Source organism: Asparagus officinalis, chromosome 10, assembly GCF_001876935.1.
Source record: "Asparagus officinalis chromosome 10, Aspof.V1, whole genome shotgun sequence".
Classification (NCBI taxonomy): Eukaryota; Viridiplantae; Streptophyta; class Magnoliopsida; order Asparagales; family Asparagaceae; genus Asparagus; species Asparagus officinalis.
In genome coordinates, this window is record NC_033803.1 from 54,934,829 (window position 1) to 54,954,438 (window position 19,610).

The following is a 19,610-nucleotide window of genomic DNA, read 5'->3' on the forward strand; positions in this document are numbered from 1 at the left end:
CTCTTGTCCGAACCCTACCATAAGTTCCTCGTGCGATGGCTCCAGACTGCAGACGGGTTAGACGCCGGGATGCTTTCAGAATCGACTCGAGATTATCCCGTGCCGATGTCCCTTTGCTGGTCATATTAGTGGTGACCCTCGGAAATTCTCCATCCTCGACTACCCTTCTTCTTTGTCGGAAATGCCTAGGCCTTGGTTTTGGCGTTTCGGTGCTGAGCCTTTCAAAAACCGAAATTCTTTCGGGGACCGTCTTGATGCAATTGCATTCAGACAATACTGCACGAATGAGCTTGGAACAAGGGCATTGAGTCTCTAGTCCTCGAGGACTCCTCTTCCTGGCTTTGCTCGTACCCCCAGCATGATAGTACAGCTCATCCTTTTGAAAGTCGGAGCAACCTATCGTGTGTTGGCACGATTTCTCAGGTATAACGTAATCATCATCAGACGATAACGTTTCCTTCCGAGAGCGAACTATCTTCTTCGAGCTTTCAAGAGTCACGCGTCTCGACACACGCCTTTGTGGGCGTGAATTCTCAACAGGCTCCTGAACTTCAATACGCAGCGTAGTGCACTTAGTTGCCCTGATTTCCTCGTCATGTTGAGGGTTGTGGCGACCCCCAGCGAGTTGAATCGTTCGGGGCTTCTTCATTGGGCCCAAACGTTCCTGAACTGGAGCTTTGCCTCGCTCCTTGGGAAGTGGACCGAGACTCTCCAAAACCGACTTCTTCTTTCGGAATGATTCTGCGTGATCTCCCGAAGCAGTTGTGGAAATCATCGGCGGTTTGGATTGATTCACCGGAAGTTGCACTTTTAAAAGCTGCAGTTGTTGCTCCTTAGTCTGAATCGCCGCTTCAGATTTCGGCCTCCAAACTTTGCGAATTGATGGCGGTTTCTTGGCCACTTCCTTCTGCAGCTTCCTACGTTTGCGGATGCGTTCTTCCAGCGTCGAACGATTCCGTTTGACACGGATCCATTCCATTGTTGGCGGCTTGGAAGAGGTGCCGTTCATCTGTTGTTGAGGCTGTTTGCCTCTCTTGTTCTTCAGATCCGCGTTGTAGCGGATCCCGTCAACTGACTACATGGCCTTTACGAATTGTTTCGCAAGGCGTTGACGTTGCCTTTGGCGGGCTCTCTTCGAGAGAGTCACTACGCCCTCTGCGGCAGAAGGGTTGGCCAGAGCAGATCTGCCCTGGTTGGGAATTGGAGGAATCTCACCTGATGCGACTTTGGCATCAAACGGGGCGAGATCTTCGTTGGTGGCTTCGACTTCTTCATACCAAGGCGAGATCTTCGTTGGTGTTTTCAACATCTTCGTACCAACGAGCCTTTCTCCTGGAGGAGAACTTCTTGGACTTGCGGGGGGAGGTTGATCCGGACGAGGACGACAAGTATTCCTCGAACTTCTGCTGGTCGAACTCGTATTCGACCTCCTCCACGACCGGGATCAAGATCCGCGGCTGCGACGCTCCGATCTCGGCAGCGAGATCGGCGGCTCCCACTGTGGTCGCCAGATTGTTCGCGGAAAAAATCGTGTCTTTCTTCATTGTTGATTCCATTGTCATCTTATAAATAACAACTTTTTGAGTTACAAAGATCCGGTCTTTTTATAAGATCCGGTTACAACGAGATCAAAAAAGGAAATAAAAATTACAACTTTTCTCTTTTATCGAACAAATCGCGAGCTCCTGTTTTGCGGTCACTCGCTTTGTGGGTTCTTTGCCTGCGCCGGGGTTTATCCGTGGACCACCGCGAGATCTAGATCCGGTCGGATCTACGCAGTACGACGGGTATTATTTCGCCAAGGAAATAATAGCCGAGGGTACTATTTTGCCAAGGAAATAGTAGCCTTTAATTCTCGGGATCAAAGACCAAGCTTTGATTCGGAGTACGCCTGCGTAGATCTGAGATCCGGTCCTCTCGAACTCTTGCCTTATTTGGCGTTGACGATCGCCGAGCACCAGATCTGAAAGAACAAGTCCTCGAAGTCCCAAAGCTTGGATCTTTTTTAGATCTGAGTCTTCAATCCAGCAGAGCTTCGCCTCTCCAAATTTTCCCACCTTTTACAAATGAACCAAGGGGGCCTATTTATGGGCTCTCTGAACTATGCCCGCGCACAGATCTGGGCCGGCCACCTATAGGTGGCCGGCTCTGGGCCGAGCCACCCATAGGTGGCTCGGCCTTGGCCGAGCTCCCCCTTAGGCGTGGTTTTCCATATAGGTGGCTCGGTTTTGGCCGAGTCCCCTTTGGTGTTTGGGTTTTTCCTTCTTGTCCGGTCTTGTGGTTGATTCGGACTCTGATTTGTTGATCTGATTTGGCAGTAAATCTGATTCCTGATTTGGCAGTAAATCCGATTCCTGATTTGACAGTAAATCCACTTCTGAGTTCGAATCCGAAACTGATCTTGATTCGATCGTGATTCGTCCGAGTCCGCCCTTGGTTGGATGACTCGTTGACTCTTCAACCCGTTAGCTTGATTCCGCACGCGAGTGGATTTATTCCGTTGTTTGCGTGCGGTTCATTAGCTTCGTAGCCTCGTTAATCCGCTTCGTTGCGTGTCACTTGGCTTTGGCGTTATGGACTGACGCTCGCGTTTGGATACGTTAACCGATGGTTCGTCGGTTTGTGCCGAGCTGTGCTAAGGGACCTATAAGCAATTTTATACGCCTACAATTGTAAGTGCACAATTGATCAACTTATAGTATAAAAAGTTATCGATCCCACGAGAAAGGTGATTTTAAGAGATTATTAGAGTTGGTTCTTATGTTGTGTGCGTGACAAATAGGAGTGAAGAATAAGTATGATTGTGGAGAGATAATGAGAGTGAAAGTGATAGTGTGTAAATCAATGTGTTTGAGAGTGGATGTGAGTAAAAATAAATGTGATTAACAAGGCAAGAAAGAAGAATGAATAAAATCGAAAAACAAATAAAAATCAAGAATGAAAATAAAATTCAAGAAAGTAAAGATGTCTGATTCAATTAAAGATATGGGTAATCTAGAACTAAATCCACTTCTTAGAAAAAGGTGATTCCCTAGAGGATTTTAGCCTAAAGACGAATAAAAAAAAGGAATAAAAAGGAAAACTAAACCCAAGAGGGTTCTAACCTCAAGGTGAATAGTACAAGAAATTAAAATCTAACTACAAAATAAATTATAAAATCTAAACTATAAAATAAATTACAAGAATTAAAGACAAGAAAATAAATCTACTCTATAAGCATGAAATAAATCTAATCTATAAGCATGAAATAAATCTAAGGCAAGAGGGTTAGAACCCTCTTGGCTATTTAAATAAGAAAATAAAATCTAACTACAAGCATGTAAATAAATCTAAACTAATAAGCAATAAAAGAGAAATAAAAGAGAAAACAAACCTCCAAATTAATCTTCATCTCTATCTTCATCATCCAACAAAGAGAAGAAAAATTTAAAGTAGTGAAAAAAATTATTTTATTAATTGTAACAAAAGTTACAAATTCGGAAGGCCTTCTCAATTAAGAGTAGGTCTTCTCTCCAAATAGAGTTACAAAAATTTTCACGTCCTCAACCCTATACTCTCTACCCCTATTTATAGTAAACATCAGTAAATGAGAGCCTTTGGATTAAAATCTTATCCAAAACAAGTAAATTTTAGCCTTTGATCTGTAACAGAACGATGTAGGTATCGATACCAGCATCGATGTCCAATCAAAAATCTACCTCCACAGCTGGCTTCATCTCGTCAAGATAGGCGATTTTTATATATTATATGTTAAATTCTACCTTTCGGATTAAGAGATATCGTCGTTTCTTTACGGTCAACTATCTTGAATGTATTTTGTTTTCATATTTAATTTTTTTTTATTTTCTCCGGCTTCTACAAGCTACTCGGCTTGATTTTGGGCTTGAGATTTTTGGCTCTTGCTTGTGTTCTTCACTTAATTCATGAGTTTTTGTTAAGAGATGAGATTTTTCGGCTTTATTCTTCATTAACCTGCAATTAAAGATAAAAACAATTATTAGTGATATATTTATTCATTAAAATTCATTAACCTGCAATTAAAGATAAAAACAATTATTAGTGATATATTTATTCATTAAAAATAGATAATGATGGTATAAAATTATAATAAAATATGATTTATTAGTGATATATTTATTCATTAAAAATAGATAATGATGGTATAAAATTATAATAAAATATGATTATCACAACCCCTCCTCCTCCAAACCAGCAAAGAATGAATGAGTCCGCATCAAACCCTCAAAACCGTGTTACTATTTATAACAAAATAGAAACCCAAACAGAATCCAAATAGGGACTCTAACTGTGCAAAAAACCCGCTATAAGTTGACTTAACAGGGTCTATAAGTCAACTTGGTAAAGAAAAAATTAATAACTGGAGAACAAAATGTAAGTCAACTTACCATCGACTTACCATAAGTCGACTTAACAGTCTCTATAAGTTGACTTGACCAAGCTAAAACCAACAATTCTAGAACTGAACGTAAGTTGACTTACCATAAGTCGACTCATGCCATAAGTCGACTTATGCCTGTGCCTGAGTCAACTTATGACACAGAATCTGCAAAATTTGGACCAAAAACTAGAATTTCCTGAATTCTCCATAATAATATGTTCAAAACAATTACACTATAGGCAAACAAGCCACGATTAACACCACAAAAGAAGTAAGAGAGAAATTTGAAGAAGGTGTTGGCCTTCTTATTTTGATGATGTTTAACAAACAATTTATAACTAATATTATTTATCTAGTGTTTGTGTTTATCTATTTATTGTAGACAAACAACATGTTGGAGGATGGATGGAATCGAGCATTCGCGATCATATCCAATGGAGATTGACGGAATAGTGGTTAAAGCTTATGCAATTCAAATTCAAGATCCAAGTTCAAACTTCATCCGCAAGTTTACCAAGAAGAGCTTATTGAAGATCAAGATCATTACTTGGGTAAATAGTTTAGGTTTAATATATGTGTGTTGATACTTTAAGCTCAATTATATACACACATACATATTTTGGTTTTATAGGTTTCAACTTTATATAAATATAAAATAAATATACTTGTTTATACACATTTCATATTTATTAATTTTGTTTAGCCATATATATATGAAACAAATGGATATAACTATATGTATACATGTATTTGTTTCATATCTATACATGCAAATAAATGAAATTTTTTATTTATGGATTAAAAACGTTTATTTGAAAAATTATGTGTTTATGGATTAAAGACTTGTTTATAATATTTAATATATTTTCCTAAGTCTATTAATCCATTTAAAAGGATTTGCAAACTTGTTTAAAATTGTTTTTGTCAAAATCAAGTATTGATGTTTTCGTATTCTTAAATAGTTTACAAAATAACTTATATTTAACAAATGGGAAAAAGTAATTTTAAAATTTTTTTGTAACATGTTCTATTACATATTTATAATCATTTTCTAAAATTTTATCATTTTTGGAGTTGATTTACTATACTGAATTGATTTTACAAAATCAAGTATTTTAGCAGTTTTTAGAATCTGGAATATCTATTTTAAAATATTTATTTCTCACAAATGGGAAGTGATATTTCAAAAATTATTTCTCTAACATGTTTATATACATGTCTAGAAACATACCACAAAATTTCATGATTTTTAGAGTTGCTTTACTATTTTTAATTGATTTTACAAAATCAGATACGTAAATTTCATGATTTTTACAAACCCCTAAAAATTGAAAATTTCATGATTTTTAGAGTTGCTTTACTATTTTTAGAGTTTCTAAAATATTTTCTGCAAATACTGAACATGTTATCAAATTTTCTTACTCCTTGTGTCATTTTTTATTTCTATTATTAACAATGTCAATCATCGACATGGTCGTATGAGCAAAATAACTTGTGTGAATAACACCCCCTCAATAAACACGGAGCCTGCTTCTCATTCATTTTCTAGTATATATTTCATTTGATAGTTTCACATTTAATAATTTATGTCAACGATTCATGATCTACTGCTAAAAATGGGACATAAGGTACGTTACATATTCCCTAAAAAAGATACTCGATGACATTGTTATTTCTGTAGATGACTCTCAGTGGACATATATACATATTTGTGGCCACTCTAAAATAAATTCAATGAACATATTAGGAACTTATAGGACATTTATGCCTGTCAAAGTGCTTTGACACGAGCAATGTAAGATAAACATGTCTCTTGATCTAGTAGTTCCCTATGAAGCATGTTCTTGTGAGTGCTGTCATATATTGACTACTTCGAAATAAACTGAATTCAGAGGACATACCTCAAGCTGTCTCCTTCCAGATTCCGATGACCCATAAGCCAGAATTCTACCAAATGGGCTTCTCTTGGATTGGGTCCTGGGACGAAAGGAGAAAGACGAATACATTTGCAAATTAAAGGGTGGGCCACTTTCAAGGAGAAATTGATGGGTTTTGCTCCTTTATGAGAGAGGAAGAGGCAGGTGGGAATGAGGAGTATATAAAATTCAAGCGAATACCTACTTGCGATCTTTGTTTCTATGTAGGGAGAAGCTGAAGAATCCCCTCTCTTCTCTCGGGGGCAGAGGGTGATACTAAGAGGGTGCATTCGTACCTGGGCCAATACCACAAGGGGTCTAATAAAAAATATAACTATAATGGTCTATTCGCAATTGGGTGATATTACAAAGGGTTTATTCGCAATTAACTGTTAATTTAATCCACATAAAAACATTTTGTTGGAATGTATTATTTTTCTAATTTCGTTATTTTTAAGTTTTTTTACTTCATTGAATTAAAGAAATTTACCATGAAACAACTCGAATCACGTTTGACGTCACATGATAATTGAATTAAAAAAATAAGTTTTTCTAATTTTGCAATCTTTATATTATCCTTTGGATAATTTAACAGAAGAGTAACACCATTGATACTGCAGATTCAAATTTAGTAAAAAGACAAACTTTCATAAACAAACCGTCAAAAGATCCACATTTGCCAATAAACCAAACAAAAGATAACATCTTTACGCCACGAAAAAAAATAGAGAGAGAGAGAGAGAGAAATAAGAGGAAATCCTGAAGCAAAATAGAAATAAAATGGATTAAAGAAAAATGACAATTTAACCATGCTTTGCACAGATCGAAATATCCATGTCTTCTTGAAATGGACAGAGCATGTAGAGACACAAGTCATGAGGAGAGTTATTCTTCAAAGCTCGAGCTCATTATTCAGCAATGGTTAGGAGAGTACGTAGCGTAAACCTCGACAGCCATTCGGTCTCAAATTAACCATGTAACACAATATCCATTTAATATATATCACAAAATATCAAGAAAAAAGGTTGAAAACTCAGTATCCAGAAACAACTCGAATCACGTTTGGCGTCACATGATAATTGAATTAAAGAAAGATGCAAGCCATCCAAGCAATGGCATATTTCAGCAACCAATTGAAAAGTTAAAAAAAAATATTGTAATTCAAATGACTTTATTTCCAGAGTATAGCCAATATGAACATGACTTATTATGACAATTAATTTGGTGACATTTTACTTATGATTATTCAAGAAATCACGTCAATATTAGGAGTAGAAACGAAATAAGAAAAATACCTGTCGCGTTGAAAAGTTTCTATAGGGTTCTCTCATTCGACTCATAATAATTCCCTTCCCTTTCTTTGATGGAAGCAGTAAAAAGCCTTAGTTTGACTAAAAAGCATTGAGCTTTTCATGGTTTCAAAGATAATTAAGAAACCCCAAGTTGTTAGGCCCTTTTTTAGAGATAGTGAGAGAGGAAAGAAAATTCGATCGATCGAATTGATAGATCGAATTCAGAGGACATTCCTCAAAATTACCCAAAAAACAAACTGAATTCAGAGAACATACCTCAAGCATCATAAAATGACTTTCTGAAAACATTTAACACCTTGACAAAGATTGGTTGAATAAACCTAGATTCTGCGAGAAATTACCTTTTGATTCGAAGAAAACTATCACAGAAATCTACCATGCTTTTGTCAGCATCGTAGATGTTGTTGGGGTCGAAGCCATCGTTGTCGTCATCGTCGCCTCTGACGATTTCGAGGATGAAGTCAGAGTCGGAGGTGGCATCTTCGTCGCCTCGCTAGTTGGGTTTGAACTTCCATTGAGGGAGAGGGAAAAGAAGGTTTATGGTTTGTTTGATGGAAAAGAAAAGGGGAGGAGACGGAGAAACTTCTGGGGAAGTTATTTAGGGGAGAAACTTATGGGTTTACAGAGGGGATCTCGAGTGGGGGATTTTTGAATTTTGAAGTCTACTAGTATTTAAACCCGTGCAAAGCACGGATCCTAAAAGATTTTCTGCAAATATTTAACATGTTATTAAAATAAAGTATTCTGCTTTAGATATAAAGTATAGCGGTGGAAGTGAACCGAATAATTAATAAACAGTTTGGTTATTATTCGTCTAGATATTTAGACCCGTACAAAACACGGTTTCTAAAAGATTTTCACAACTTGATTGTAGACCTAAATGCAATTCCACAATCTAATCAAACTGTTTAAACCATAAGTATCAATTACCCGTGAACAATGAAATAAACCATTTAAACTCTCGAGCACATCCTTCTGTTTTGAATTGGTGGAAGATCCATTAGCAACTTCCTGTCCTTCAACATAGTTCTCCCACACCTCCAAGCGGAAAAGACTGTATATTAGCAGAAAACAAAGCAGGATAAATGAAGATTTGGAGAATATTTACTGATAGATTACCTTCAGTCTCTGTTGTATTGCCGATTGTTTAGCCCGTGCAAGAAGGTGGGCATCTGGAATCCTGACTGAAGCGAAGGAATTTTGAAGCTTTGCCAATCCAGCTTGGAGAAGAGACACGACCATATTTGTCTTAGACTCCCATAGAGAACCCAGGAAAGTGCCAGCTCTATCAACTGTTTCAACTTCAATCTGTGCAATAGAATTTAGAAAGTTTTTATTTAGTACAGAGATTAAGTTAAAACAAACTAACATATGCAGCATTAGCACCTCTACTTCCCGCTGCATTATCTTCCTTCTCATTAATGCAATAGCTTCATCTGAAAAGGGCTCATCTCGACCTGGGCACCTGACACCAGAGAATGCGAAAGCAATGCTGCAAGTTTCCTTGGGAATAAGAAATTTAAAACGATGTCCACTAAGGACATATTCAACCATAGCGGGAAGCCTTCTAATTTTTTGTAGAAATGGCAAGAAATCTATCGCTTTCTTTGCTGAAGCCTGAGTAAAATAAAAGATTTATATCATGCATACCAAAAAAACTAATTACTTCTCCTAGAGAAAAGTTACAGTTCCTACCGTGTCAGATAAAAATGGGTTATCATATGACCACATAAAATTGGATGCCCAAGTTAGGTGATGGAGCTAACAAATAAAATGATGCAAATGAATACATACTGTTGCAAATAAAAAGTTGGCCTCAATGTTAGTGAAATAAATAACCAATTCAATGCAAGAGAATCATTAAAAAAAGAAGAACACACAATGCATTTAATTCATACTGCAATCAGTAAAATCACATTTAACACAGCAATCAAAATAATGAAATTTCCCAAATGACAAAAACCCATTTGAGATTTGGATCCAATAACCAAAACCCATTTCTGAAAAAGTAGGATCCGAGAAACAGAAGCCAATCCCGGTTGAGATCTCCACTCAAATGATAAGAATCTAATTAAATTTACCACGATTCTTATCAAAGGAGTCAGTGTGAAGGATCCCAGAGTATAAAGATCCATCCTTGACCTGAACCTCGACGGGCAAACCCACCATGCAAATGGCAACGTAGAGAAGATACTCATTGTCTCTCAGATTCTTGGAAACCATGTCTTATGCCCCTCTCTTTCTCTCTTTCTCATCAATGATTAAGGTTCAAGTGAAATTTCTTTCATTCTACTGGAAAATTTCGGCAATGGCGAGATCAAGTTTAAGGTATGCTCTCTGTGAAAACAGGGAATGTGTGTGTGTGTGTGAGAGAGAGAGAGAGAACGTGGAGCGGTATGAGATAGGGGTGCGCCGGTGGGGTGGTTTTCGGGTGGGGTAGTTTTCTCTCTCTTGCAGACTCGGGAGTATTTTTAGGAGGTTGAAGTTATAATGGGAGGAGACCGGCGGAAGTTTAGGGAAAATAAGGCGGAAGAAACGTGGGAGTATAAAAAATGTGAATAAAAAAACTTGGTTTACTGTTCATTTTAACTTTTTGATTGTTCTCCTTTAGTTTATAAGTAGTATATATATATACATTTTCCAAGAGAATACTCACAACTATATGGGATAGCGTACAGCACTTTGTGGGTTGAAGAGGATGTAGTTGGCATTTTCTTAAACAAAGGATGGGCTTAAATTAGTCTAGAATGGTTAATATAAAAGTCACAAATTTAGTCAATGCACTCAGGATTGGGCATGTGGAGGTTGTTTGCCACTTTGTCCAACTTATGTGGTGTGGTATGCTGTGTTAACTACTTATTTGAGGAAACGATGGGCGGTTAAATTTGTTTTGCTAATCCTTAGATAATATCAATATGTAAGAAAGTAGGTGGATGGTCCACTTAAGCTAACATAAGAATTTCTCTTTATATATATACCAACACGTACACAATAGAAAAAAAAATACAAAAAAGCTTTAAAAAACTAAATATTATAAATAAATGTGATAATTAAAAGGGAAAATTGTGTCTAGGCCCCAAAATTATAAAGGGGATGTGTGGAGGCCCTCCTTATTTTTTTTCATGCCAAAGTCCCCAATACCCAACACTCTTGTGTTTCAGCCCCTTTTACGTTTCCCAGACCAAACTGAGAGCGGAAAAAACCGAAATCCCAAAACTGCCCCTTGCAGTTTCCCCCCAAAATCAGCCTGGCTTCTCTCTCTTCTTCTTCGCTCTCCTCAAACCAAACCTCTTCTCATCTCGAGAACCCATTTTTAAAACCCAAATTCCCTCAATCTCCCAGGAAAACAATAAAGGAAAATGGCCAAAAAAAAGTTAAGAAAAACGGGCCAGAAGCCTGAGGAAGAGAAGGGGGAAGGAATCGACACCCAAACGGCAGGGCGTCGCCACCGGCGGCGGTCGGCGCGATTGACGAAGGAGGAAACTCCAAAATTGGTCACCTCAGCCTCCGCCGACGCCGTCATACCTTCGGCCGGTGGTTCTCCTCCGACATCCTCCTCCGACGAGGAGAGTAATGAGGTGAAGGAAACCTTATTGAGCATGAAAAGGGGGCTGGAAAAGCGAGAGAGGAAGAGGAGACGCTCGCCGAAAGAAGAGTTCACTTCAAAGAAGAAGTAAGTTTCCAATCAATTTCCCCACTTTGAATTTAATTAATTTAATTGTGTGATTTGAATTTAAATGAGGTTTATGAGTTCTGTTTATGCGAAAATTTTGGTCAGAAACTGGTTAGTGTTATGTAGATCCTTACTTTTGGAGTATGATCTATGCAATAGGAAATATAAGTGTTCGGAAGAAATGCATGCCAATAATTCACGTAGTTGTTGGTTAGTGGCTCTGCATGTCAATAATTCTCGTTTGGTGTCGACGTTTTCCCTTAGGTGTCAACTATTAGCTATTCATGTTAATAAATATTAACTTTTAATAAGTTAATGGCTGTATTGTTAACTGTCTCGTAATCCAAATCAACGTCTTGTTGTTTATGCAGTAAACGTGATGCTGTAGGTGATATCAGGTCTAGTGCAAGTTTTGGATCGTATTGTATATTCATGCATAAACTTCATGCAAAAATGAAGAATTGGCATTGGGATGCCTTAAAGGGCACTAACTTTGAACACTATGTGTTCTTCGGACCTCCTGCACGAGATTGACGTGCACTGGAGCATGTGCTCAGTCACTATGATGCCAAAACTGATGAATTCTCTTTTCCCGATCCCCAAATAGGGTCTCTAATTTTAGTCAAATTTGATGAAGAGTGGGTGCAAACTCACACGGGCTTTCCTATTGATGGGGAGTTGATCTATGGGAATAGAGACCCTCACAACCGGCTTTGGAGGGAGTACTTTGAAGATAAGAAAGAAATGTTGAAGGACAAGGAGAAGGCAAAGGCCAGAGCTAGATAAGGACGTTGAGGATTTTGTTCTTCTTCAAATATTGTACCAGTGTTCAATGATTTGGTGTCCGAACAGCTCGCAAGGCATTCCAAGATTGTTGTTTCAATATGTAGATAGCATTGAGAGAGTGAAGAACATTGTGTGGGGTAAATTTATTTTTGATGAGACGAAGAGAGGCATTCACATTGCCGTTGAAGGGTTGAGGAAGCCAGGGGTTACGTACATCCCTGGATGCATGCCGCTCATCCCTGTAAGTTGCATGTTCATATGTAGTTTAACATTTGTTTTATATTTAAAGAGTTTTGGCTACCGATATTAGATAATGTAACTTATGCAATTTTGAATGTTAACCAGTGTTGGTGAAAATTAACATGTTAAATTAAAAGTTAACATGGAGACCTCAAAGTTAACATGTTTAAGTGAAATATAACCAGTACTGATAAAAGTTAACTTTTTATAGTGAAAGTTATCTACGAAGAAATGAAGTTGCATAAGGAGTTTTGATGTGCAGGGAATTAATGATAAATAATTTTTGCCTCTATTTTGGCAGCTATGGTTCTACGAGATGACAGGCATTAGAAAACCTACCCTAAACATCAGATGGAAGCCGCCGTTGACCAACTGGGTAAGGGTCGGAGGGACGGCTGGATCGATGAGGAGGGAGACAATTGTATCCAAGGCAGAAAAAGCAACCATTAAGATTAAGGATAAACCTGATTCAACCAATTTTCCAGGGGGGGGGGGAATACCCTCAAAGGGAGCCCTCTTGGAAGAATATTAGTAGCGCTCGCCTTGGGAAGAAAAGGATCCCTGCTGTATCAGATAAGAGTAAAGCTATGGTGGTTTCATTGCCGAGAGTGAAGGAGAAGAAAGAAAACGTAAAGGATGAGAAGCAAGCGAGGGTGAAGGGCAGACAAAATAGCTCATCCGTAGGATACGTAAGCGTCAATCATCTTTTACTGATTTGCTAGCATATTTATGATGGTTGAATTTTGTAACTTACTGGTTATTTTTCCAGATTGTCTCCCAGCATATCAAGAACGCGCTTGACAAAGAAGATGAAATAGAGAAGTTGAGCCTTGATCAGCAAATTCAGTTCTGGAGGAATACGACCAAATTAAACTGGAAATTGCTCCATGCCACAAAGCGTAGTAAGTGCCTTCAATGGGATGCTTGTTCTAAGGAGATACATAGGCTGAATCGAAAATTAGAGTTTTACGAAGGAACTGCTGACCTGATTGATCCCCAAGACCTGAAGAAAAGTGTGGAGGAGATTATGTCTAAGAGTGACATGCATACAAGGGCTGCACATGTGAAGAGGAAAAGAAGTGTTGATAGCATTGGCAAGGGTGACGATGTCGATTGTTTCGATTGTGACGATGTGTGCATTATTGGTAAGGAAGCCTCGCATATTGCGAAGGGTGTAGCACAAGCTAAGCAGGAGGTAGACAGTGTTGGCCAAGACGAGGATGAAGAGACTGGAGGGGAATATAAAGAGGAAGAGATGGAAGACAGACTGGAGGGGAATATAAAGAGGAAGAGATGGAAGACAGAGAGCATGAGGAGAAAGAGGAAGATAAAGAGGCCGAGAAAGAGGAAGATAGAGAGCAAGCTGGAAGACAGAGAGCATGAGGAGAAAGAGGAAGATAAAGAGGCCGAGAAAGAGGAAGATAGAGAGCAAGCACTGAGTGAGGGAGATAGAGAGTAAGAGAATAGAGAGGAGGATAGAGAGCAAGTACTGTTTGAATAGGAAGATAGAGAGCAGGAGAATAAACTTGTAGAATCAGCGGCATCTGAGAAAGTGGAAGTTAGAGAGGAGTACTTTGAAGTGGAAGTTAGAGAGCAGGAGATGAAAGTACATGAGAAAGAGGAAGAGCTAGCGCAGATGTTTGAAGAAGAGAAGGAAGAAGAGAAGGGCAGTGCGGAGAAAGTGTCGGAGATGGGTATGGGGGAGAAGGACTCATTACAAGGTTATCGAAAGAGGTCGAAGAAAGTTGTTTCGAAGGGAACAAGGGGACCAAGTACCAGAATCAGGACTCGTTCTCAGCTAATCCGAACCCCTTTCACTGAGGAAAAGAAGAAGATAGCCCAACCAGAATTAATTACAATTTCACATCACAAGGAGGATGATAGGGAAAAAATCAGGTACTACTGCAGCCTAGTGAATGCACGTGGGATTTTCAAAAAACCAAAAAAATCAAGAAGAAGGAGGAGGCTCTATTGAAGTTGCTGAACGAGGGGATTCCTTTTGTTGATGATTTTAGCATATGCCTGATTGATAGCGCAGGAACCTTTGTTCACAACTTTAGAATACCCCATCATGTAGCGGCAAAGCTCACTCTAGAGGAGAACAGATGGGTCTCAGAGTTTTGCAATCAGAAAGCTCATCAATAAGTTTAATCCATGCGAACTCTGGTTTCTATATGCATGTTCATGTTAAAAGAAACATGTTAACTTATGCTCATTGATGTTAACTTATGCTATAACATGTAATTGTTCATCGTTATATGTTAAATTTTCCAGAATCAGGCTAACGTTTTACCATTTATGTTAATCTTTGTATCTTTCTGTCATATATCAGGTCAAGTATTGTTTTAAAAATGTCAAACAGTAGTATTGATTCTATGGAGCTTCTCAACCTACTACGAGGGGGACGTATTGACGACCATGCAAGTTTAATTGCCTCACTTATGCAATTTTTCCTCACAATTTGACAGGGTTGTTATGCAATCTAATGTGTGTCTTATGTATGTTCCATTTCCAGGTGATGGAAGCTTTGATCGATAGAATAAGCTTATGACTGGATAGGCCAGAAATGGTTCCCCTGAGCCATAAGTATGGGATTGTATCAGTCTTCTTCTGCGTAAGCTATCTACTTTACGATACTATGATTCTTTAACACGTGTTTACTCCCGTCATAACATTCCATTATACTTGGATTATACAGCACAACCTTTATGCAAACACTCATGATTTCCCACACATATATACTTTATTTATACAAAAGCATATTGCTGCGAGGAAGAGTGTACTCCTTATCTCGCTTGTGCGTCAGGACCATTGGCATCTTGCTGAAGTCAGGTTGGATGAGGACGTTGTCAAGCATTACAGCTCAGCTACCCACGATGCATATATTGAACCGGTGAATAAAGTAATTAGCTTCATGGACCATATGAAGGCTGGTTTTGATCCAGACAATATTTGGAGGAAGTTTAGATATGAGGGCGTCCCTTGCGAGCAACAATCTGGAATGTTAGTAATTTACAAACTTGAATTTAATTCTATTGCATCCCACAACACATATCTAACAGAACTGTTATTGCATCTCCGCGTTGCAGTTTTGATTGTGGGCTTTTCATTTTCTTATACATGAAGGCTATAATCAATGGGATTGATGCGATTCAGGTAAGTAATCCCGGAGACAATTCGGACGTCTTGCATGCCAGGCTTACAACCAAACTTCTTGAGGAAGGATGGGAACAGAGACATCAAGCGGAGATTGAAGCATATGGTGGGTGAAAGACGATTCTAACATTATGATGTAATTGAAATGTATTGTTATGGATATGTCTGATACTACCTGCTTGACCTGCACTCTTTAATTTTTCTGTAAGCTAGTCAGTTTACGGAGGATGTTAACTAGATTGGACAAAAGTTAACCACTTTCAGTAAAAGTTAACCAGTTACAACAAAAGTTAACCACTGTAGGCGAAAGTTAACCAATTTCAGAAAAAGTTAACAAAAGTTAACCAGTTACAACAAAAGTTAACCACTGTAGGCGAAAGTTAACCAATTTCAGAAAAAGTTAACCAGATTCAGTAAACGTTAACCAGCTTCGCTGGAAGTTAATCACTTTCAGCAAAAGTTAACCAGTTACAACAAAAGTTAACCAGTATAGGCGAAAGTTAACCAATTTTAGAAAAAGTTAACCAGATTCAGTAAACGTTAACCAGCTTCGCTGGAAGTTAACCAGCGCTAGATATAGTTAACCAGTTACACTGAAAGTTAAACCTGTCGCTCTAAACCAAATTGTGCAAAATTAAAGATGTCAACCGCTCAGCTACCCACTTTGGATTAGATCAAACAACTATGAAAGCTAACCAATTCAGGGAAAATTTTACAAATCGATAGCCAATAAACTAATAAAACGAAGAACGATTTTTAGACGATGCAGTGTTCCGCTATGAACTGCACATATATCAGTTCATTTTCAGCTTGCATATCACAATGTTTAAGAAAATTAGAACAACACAAAAACAACATAGAAAGCACGAACAGGTTTTCCATTTTTCAACTTCACGCTTAGACTGCTTCAATGCTTTCTTCAAATATTTTACCTTGGCTGCTATCTCATCTTCAGCGGGTGCTTCTTGGTGAACAGCTACGTTCTCCTTCATTGCATTGACATTGTCAGCCCAAGCAAAAAACTTGCATTGCCTATTTGGGAACTTTACACATCCCCAGAAGTATCTACCTTTGTTGCTCCCAATTTTGCACTGCTTGAGGGGGGTTGGAAGCTTTCAGAAACAACATGGCTCTTCTACTGACTGAGAGGCATCCTCGGTCTTCATCTTAGTCTCTAAATGAGCTATAAAGGGAAGGAGGGGACAAGAGATATGGTTTTACTTGAGCCTTGCATAACATTATATAAAGTAAATGGAACAAGTACCTAGCCGTTGGAATATGTCTGTTGGAACAGTTTTCCAACTAGCCGTTGAACAGTCACGTAGATTTGAGACCTGACAACAATTTAACCTCAAACAGTGGGCCTTTATGATAACAAATTCATCTAAAAGTAGTAGTAGTATAGAGATAGTTATATGTTAACATGTTTAAGTACAAAATTCAAAACCTCCTGCTGTCTGGCAGCAGAGCACAAAAATCTACCATTAGTATAATGGAAACTTAAATGCAACTTATATTTCTCTAGCGCCATTCCTCCTCTTCATAAGCATGGCACACTAATCGTGGATGGGCTCGTTACAAGTTGCTCGGTTGTGCCCTTCCCTCTTGCATCGACCACATTTGACAGGACGTTTCATGATGGTTCTGTTGTTTATGCGTCTTGTTCTATTTCTTCCCCTCCTCTTTGTGGTAATTGGTGGCAAAATCTGGATTTCATCCTTGGGCACACTACGCATCTCATAATCTGGTATGGGATATAATATTTTATCGTAGCTCTTCTTAAACGCCTCTACGGACATGAACCGGTCACAATACTGATATACCTCTCTTTTCATATAAACGATGACTGCACAAGCATGCACACAAGGAATACGAGTTACGTCCCAAGCACGGCAACTGCATGTCCTCTTCCCCAAGTCAACGTGAGTGGTTCTCTATGATTGCACTTCGAATATATCATCTCTAGATTGCTTAATCTCTAACGTAGATCCTCTTTCCATATGTTCTCTAACAATCTGCTCAGCTTTAGGACAAAGATAGCTTGTCCACTTTTCAGCCATTATGCGTCTGTTGTTCATGCGAGTCATAATTTGCTTGCAGATATGCTCCACCATTTGCAGGATACGCAGCATTCGAGCTTCACGTATCCAGCTGTTAAAGGATTCTGCAACGTTAGAGGTTACATGACCATATCTGCAAACATCAAAATAAAACAAAGTCCCATTCAACATCCAATATGTAATAAGATTAGCACGTAACCACCAAACTTTCCCTTTAGTAGGAAAAGTTAACATAATAACATGAAAGTTAATATATAGTGATAAACGATAACATATATCACCGATAGTTAACCTGCAAAAGGGGATATTCACTAGAAATGATTGAGGGAAGTACCTAATGCCAGGGAAGAAGGCATTCGCCCAATGCTCTGGCGAGTAGTTAATTACAATCTCATATGCAGCTGGAGACATCTCATATATATCCTTCATGTAGTCGTTCCATTCCACAACAGTGTATTTATAGCAAGCTGATTGGAGCAAATTCTCCAAAACATGTGTGTCCTTTGCCTTCAATCCCAAATCCTTTCGCTTAGATCTAAAATTTTCAACCAGGTGCAGAACACATCTTGAGTGAATTGCTTCAGTAAAATATTCTCTCACCGCTTCTTGGATTCCCTTGTCGGCATCAGAAATAATAACCAGTTGATGGGGAGGATTATATGAGTCTGGCCTTTCGTACAGTATATAACATATAAACAGTCTTTTGAACCTTCCTTCATTCTGGTCAATGCAAATGTAGCTTCCTGGATTTGTTTCCTTCACCTTTTGCTCATACCTGTACAACAGTGTGACCACATTACACGTAAATGTAATACATTGGAACATAAGGGTAATGTATATTGACGTGTAAGAGCTGACAATTTTCCATAAAACATAACAGTAGCTGAAATATAAATTTATGAAAATAAATATGGAAACATCTAAGGAAATATATTGCACGATAAATTTATACATTTAAACAGATAACTATAAAATTTACCATCTTAATTGATCGTAAGACTCATAACTATCACCGTACATAGCCTCCTGCGCTCTTTCTTTGCCCCACCATATCTTACTGTATTCAAGTCTCAATCCATATCGAGTGAGGAACTCCTTTTGCACATCCTTTGGGCGGATTTCAGGTCGAACTTTTAAGACAGGTCGCAATTGCTCTGCTACGAATCTACGAGATGCCCGTGATTGCCCTGACAAGTTAGTATGTTGTCCGCAACTATGTTTATTCACAAACCTTTTGATTTCAATTCTTTTTTTATTTTTTACAGGGGATGCAAACAACATCCAAGGGCATACATACATCTCCTTATATCGACAAATAACTCGGATACGTTTAGGTTCATTCTTTACAAAGTCGTAGTCAAACTTTTTCGCCATGGAATAGTATTGCAACGCTAGTCTTAAATCATTAACAGTTTCAAATTGTTGGCCCTTTTTAGTTAATGCTGTGTGCCAACAGTCTGGAATGCTGTAAGTTTTACTGATAATATCATCAGCTCTCATTACAATCTCACCAGATGGTCAATCATTTGGGATTCTCTCTGAATTGGAAGCATTTCCGCCAGAAGGGGGATGACAATATTCTTCATTCAAAGAGGCATCACTGCTGCAAAAATTAATCAGCCAGTGATATAAACTTTACACTAGAGTATAAAACTATCTTATAATGTTAAAAACAAACCATTTTCGTATAAATTAATTAAAGAGCAGTGGAATTTAACAGACAATTTACATAGTTAACTCGTTACGCTGAAAGTTAACATGCTCACATGAAAGTTAACATGTTCAATTGAAGATTAACATATATCGTCAAAACATAACATGAAAGATGAAGAGTTAACGTATAAATTTCGAAGATGACAACTATGTTTTTCTACTGCGCATCGAAACCTGAAATCACAATTTTTACATCACACAATCCCAATTTGAGCCAAAGTTCATTGTTTACATATAAATCAGTAATAACTTTGTACTTCCTTTAAGAAGTAGGTCACTCTATGTTATCAAAAACTTGCATCTGAATCTCCGTACAACAAGTGAAAATATTGTCATCAAACATGCACTTCATGA

The 19,610-nt window shown here is 38.2% G+C and overlaps 2 protein-coding genes across 2 annotated transcripts; both read right to left on the reverse strand.

Annotated features, from left to right (window-relative positions):
• On the reverse strand, nucleotides 8,718-9,778 carry LOC109826054 (ribonuclease TUDOR 1-like). Its single transcript, XM_020393006.1, has 3 exons — nucleotides 9,710-9,778; nucleotides 9,015-9,245; nucleotides 8,718-8,936 (listed from the first exon to the last, which is right to left on the reverse strand). The coding sequence occupies exons 1-3, from the start codon at nucleotides 9,761-9,763 to the stop codon at nucleotides 8,733-8,735; spliced, it is 489 nt and encodes a 162-aa protein (XP_020248595.1). The 5' UTR covers nucleotides 9,764-9,778; the 3' UTR covers nucleotides 8,718-8,732.
• On the reverse strand, nucleotides 17,418-19,043 carry LOC109826749. Its single transcript, XM_020393767.1, has 3 exons — nucleotides 18,523-19,043; nucleotides 17,878-18,318; nucleotides 17,418-17,676 (listed from the first exon to the last, which is right to left on the reverse strand). Exons 1-3 carry the CDS (start codon nucleotides 19,041-19,043, stop codon nucleotides 17,418-17,420), a joined length of 1,221 nt encoding a protein of 406 aa, XP_020249356.1.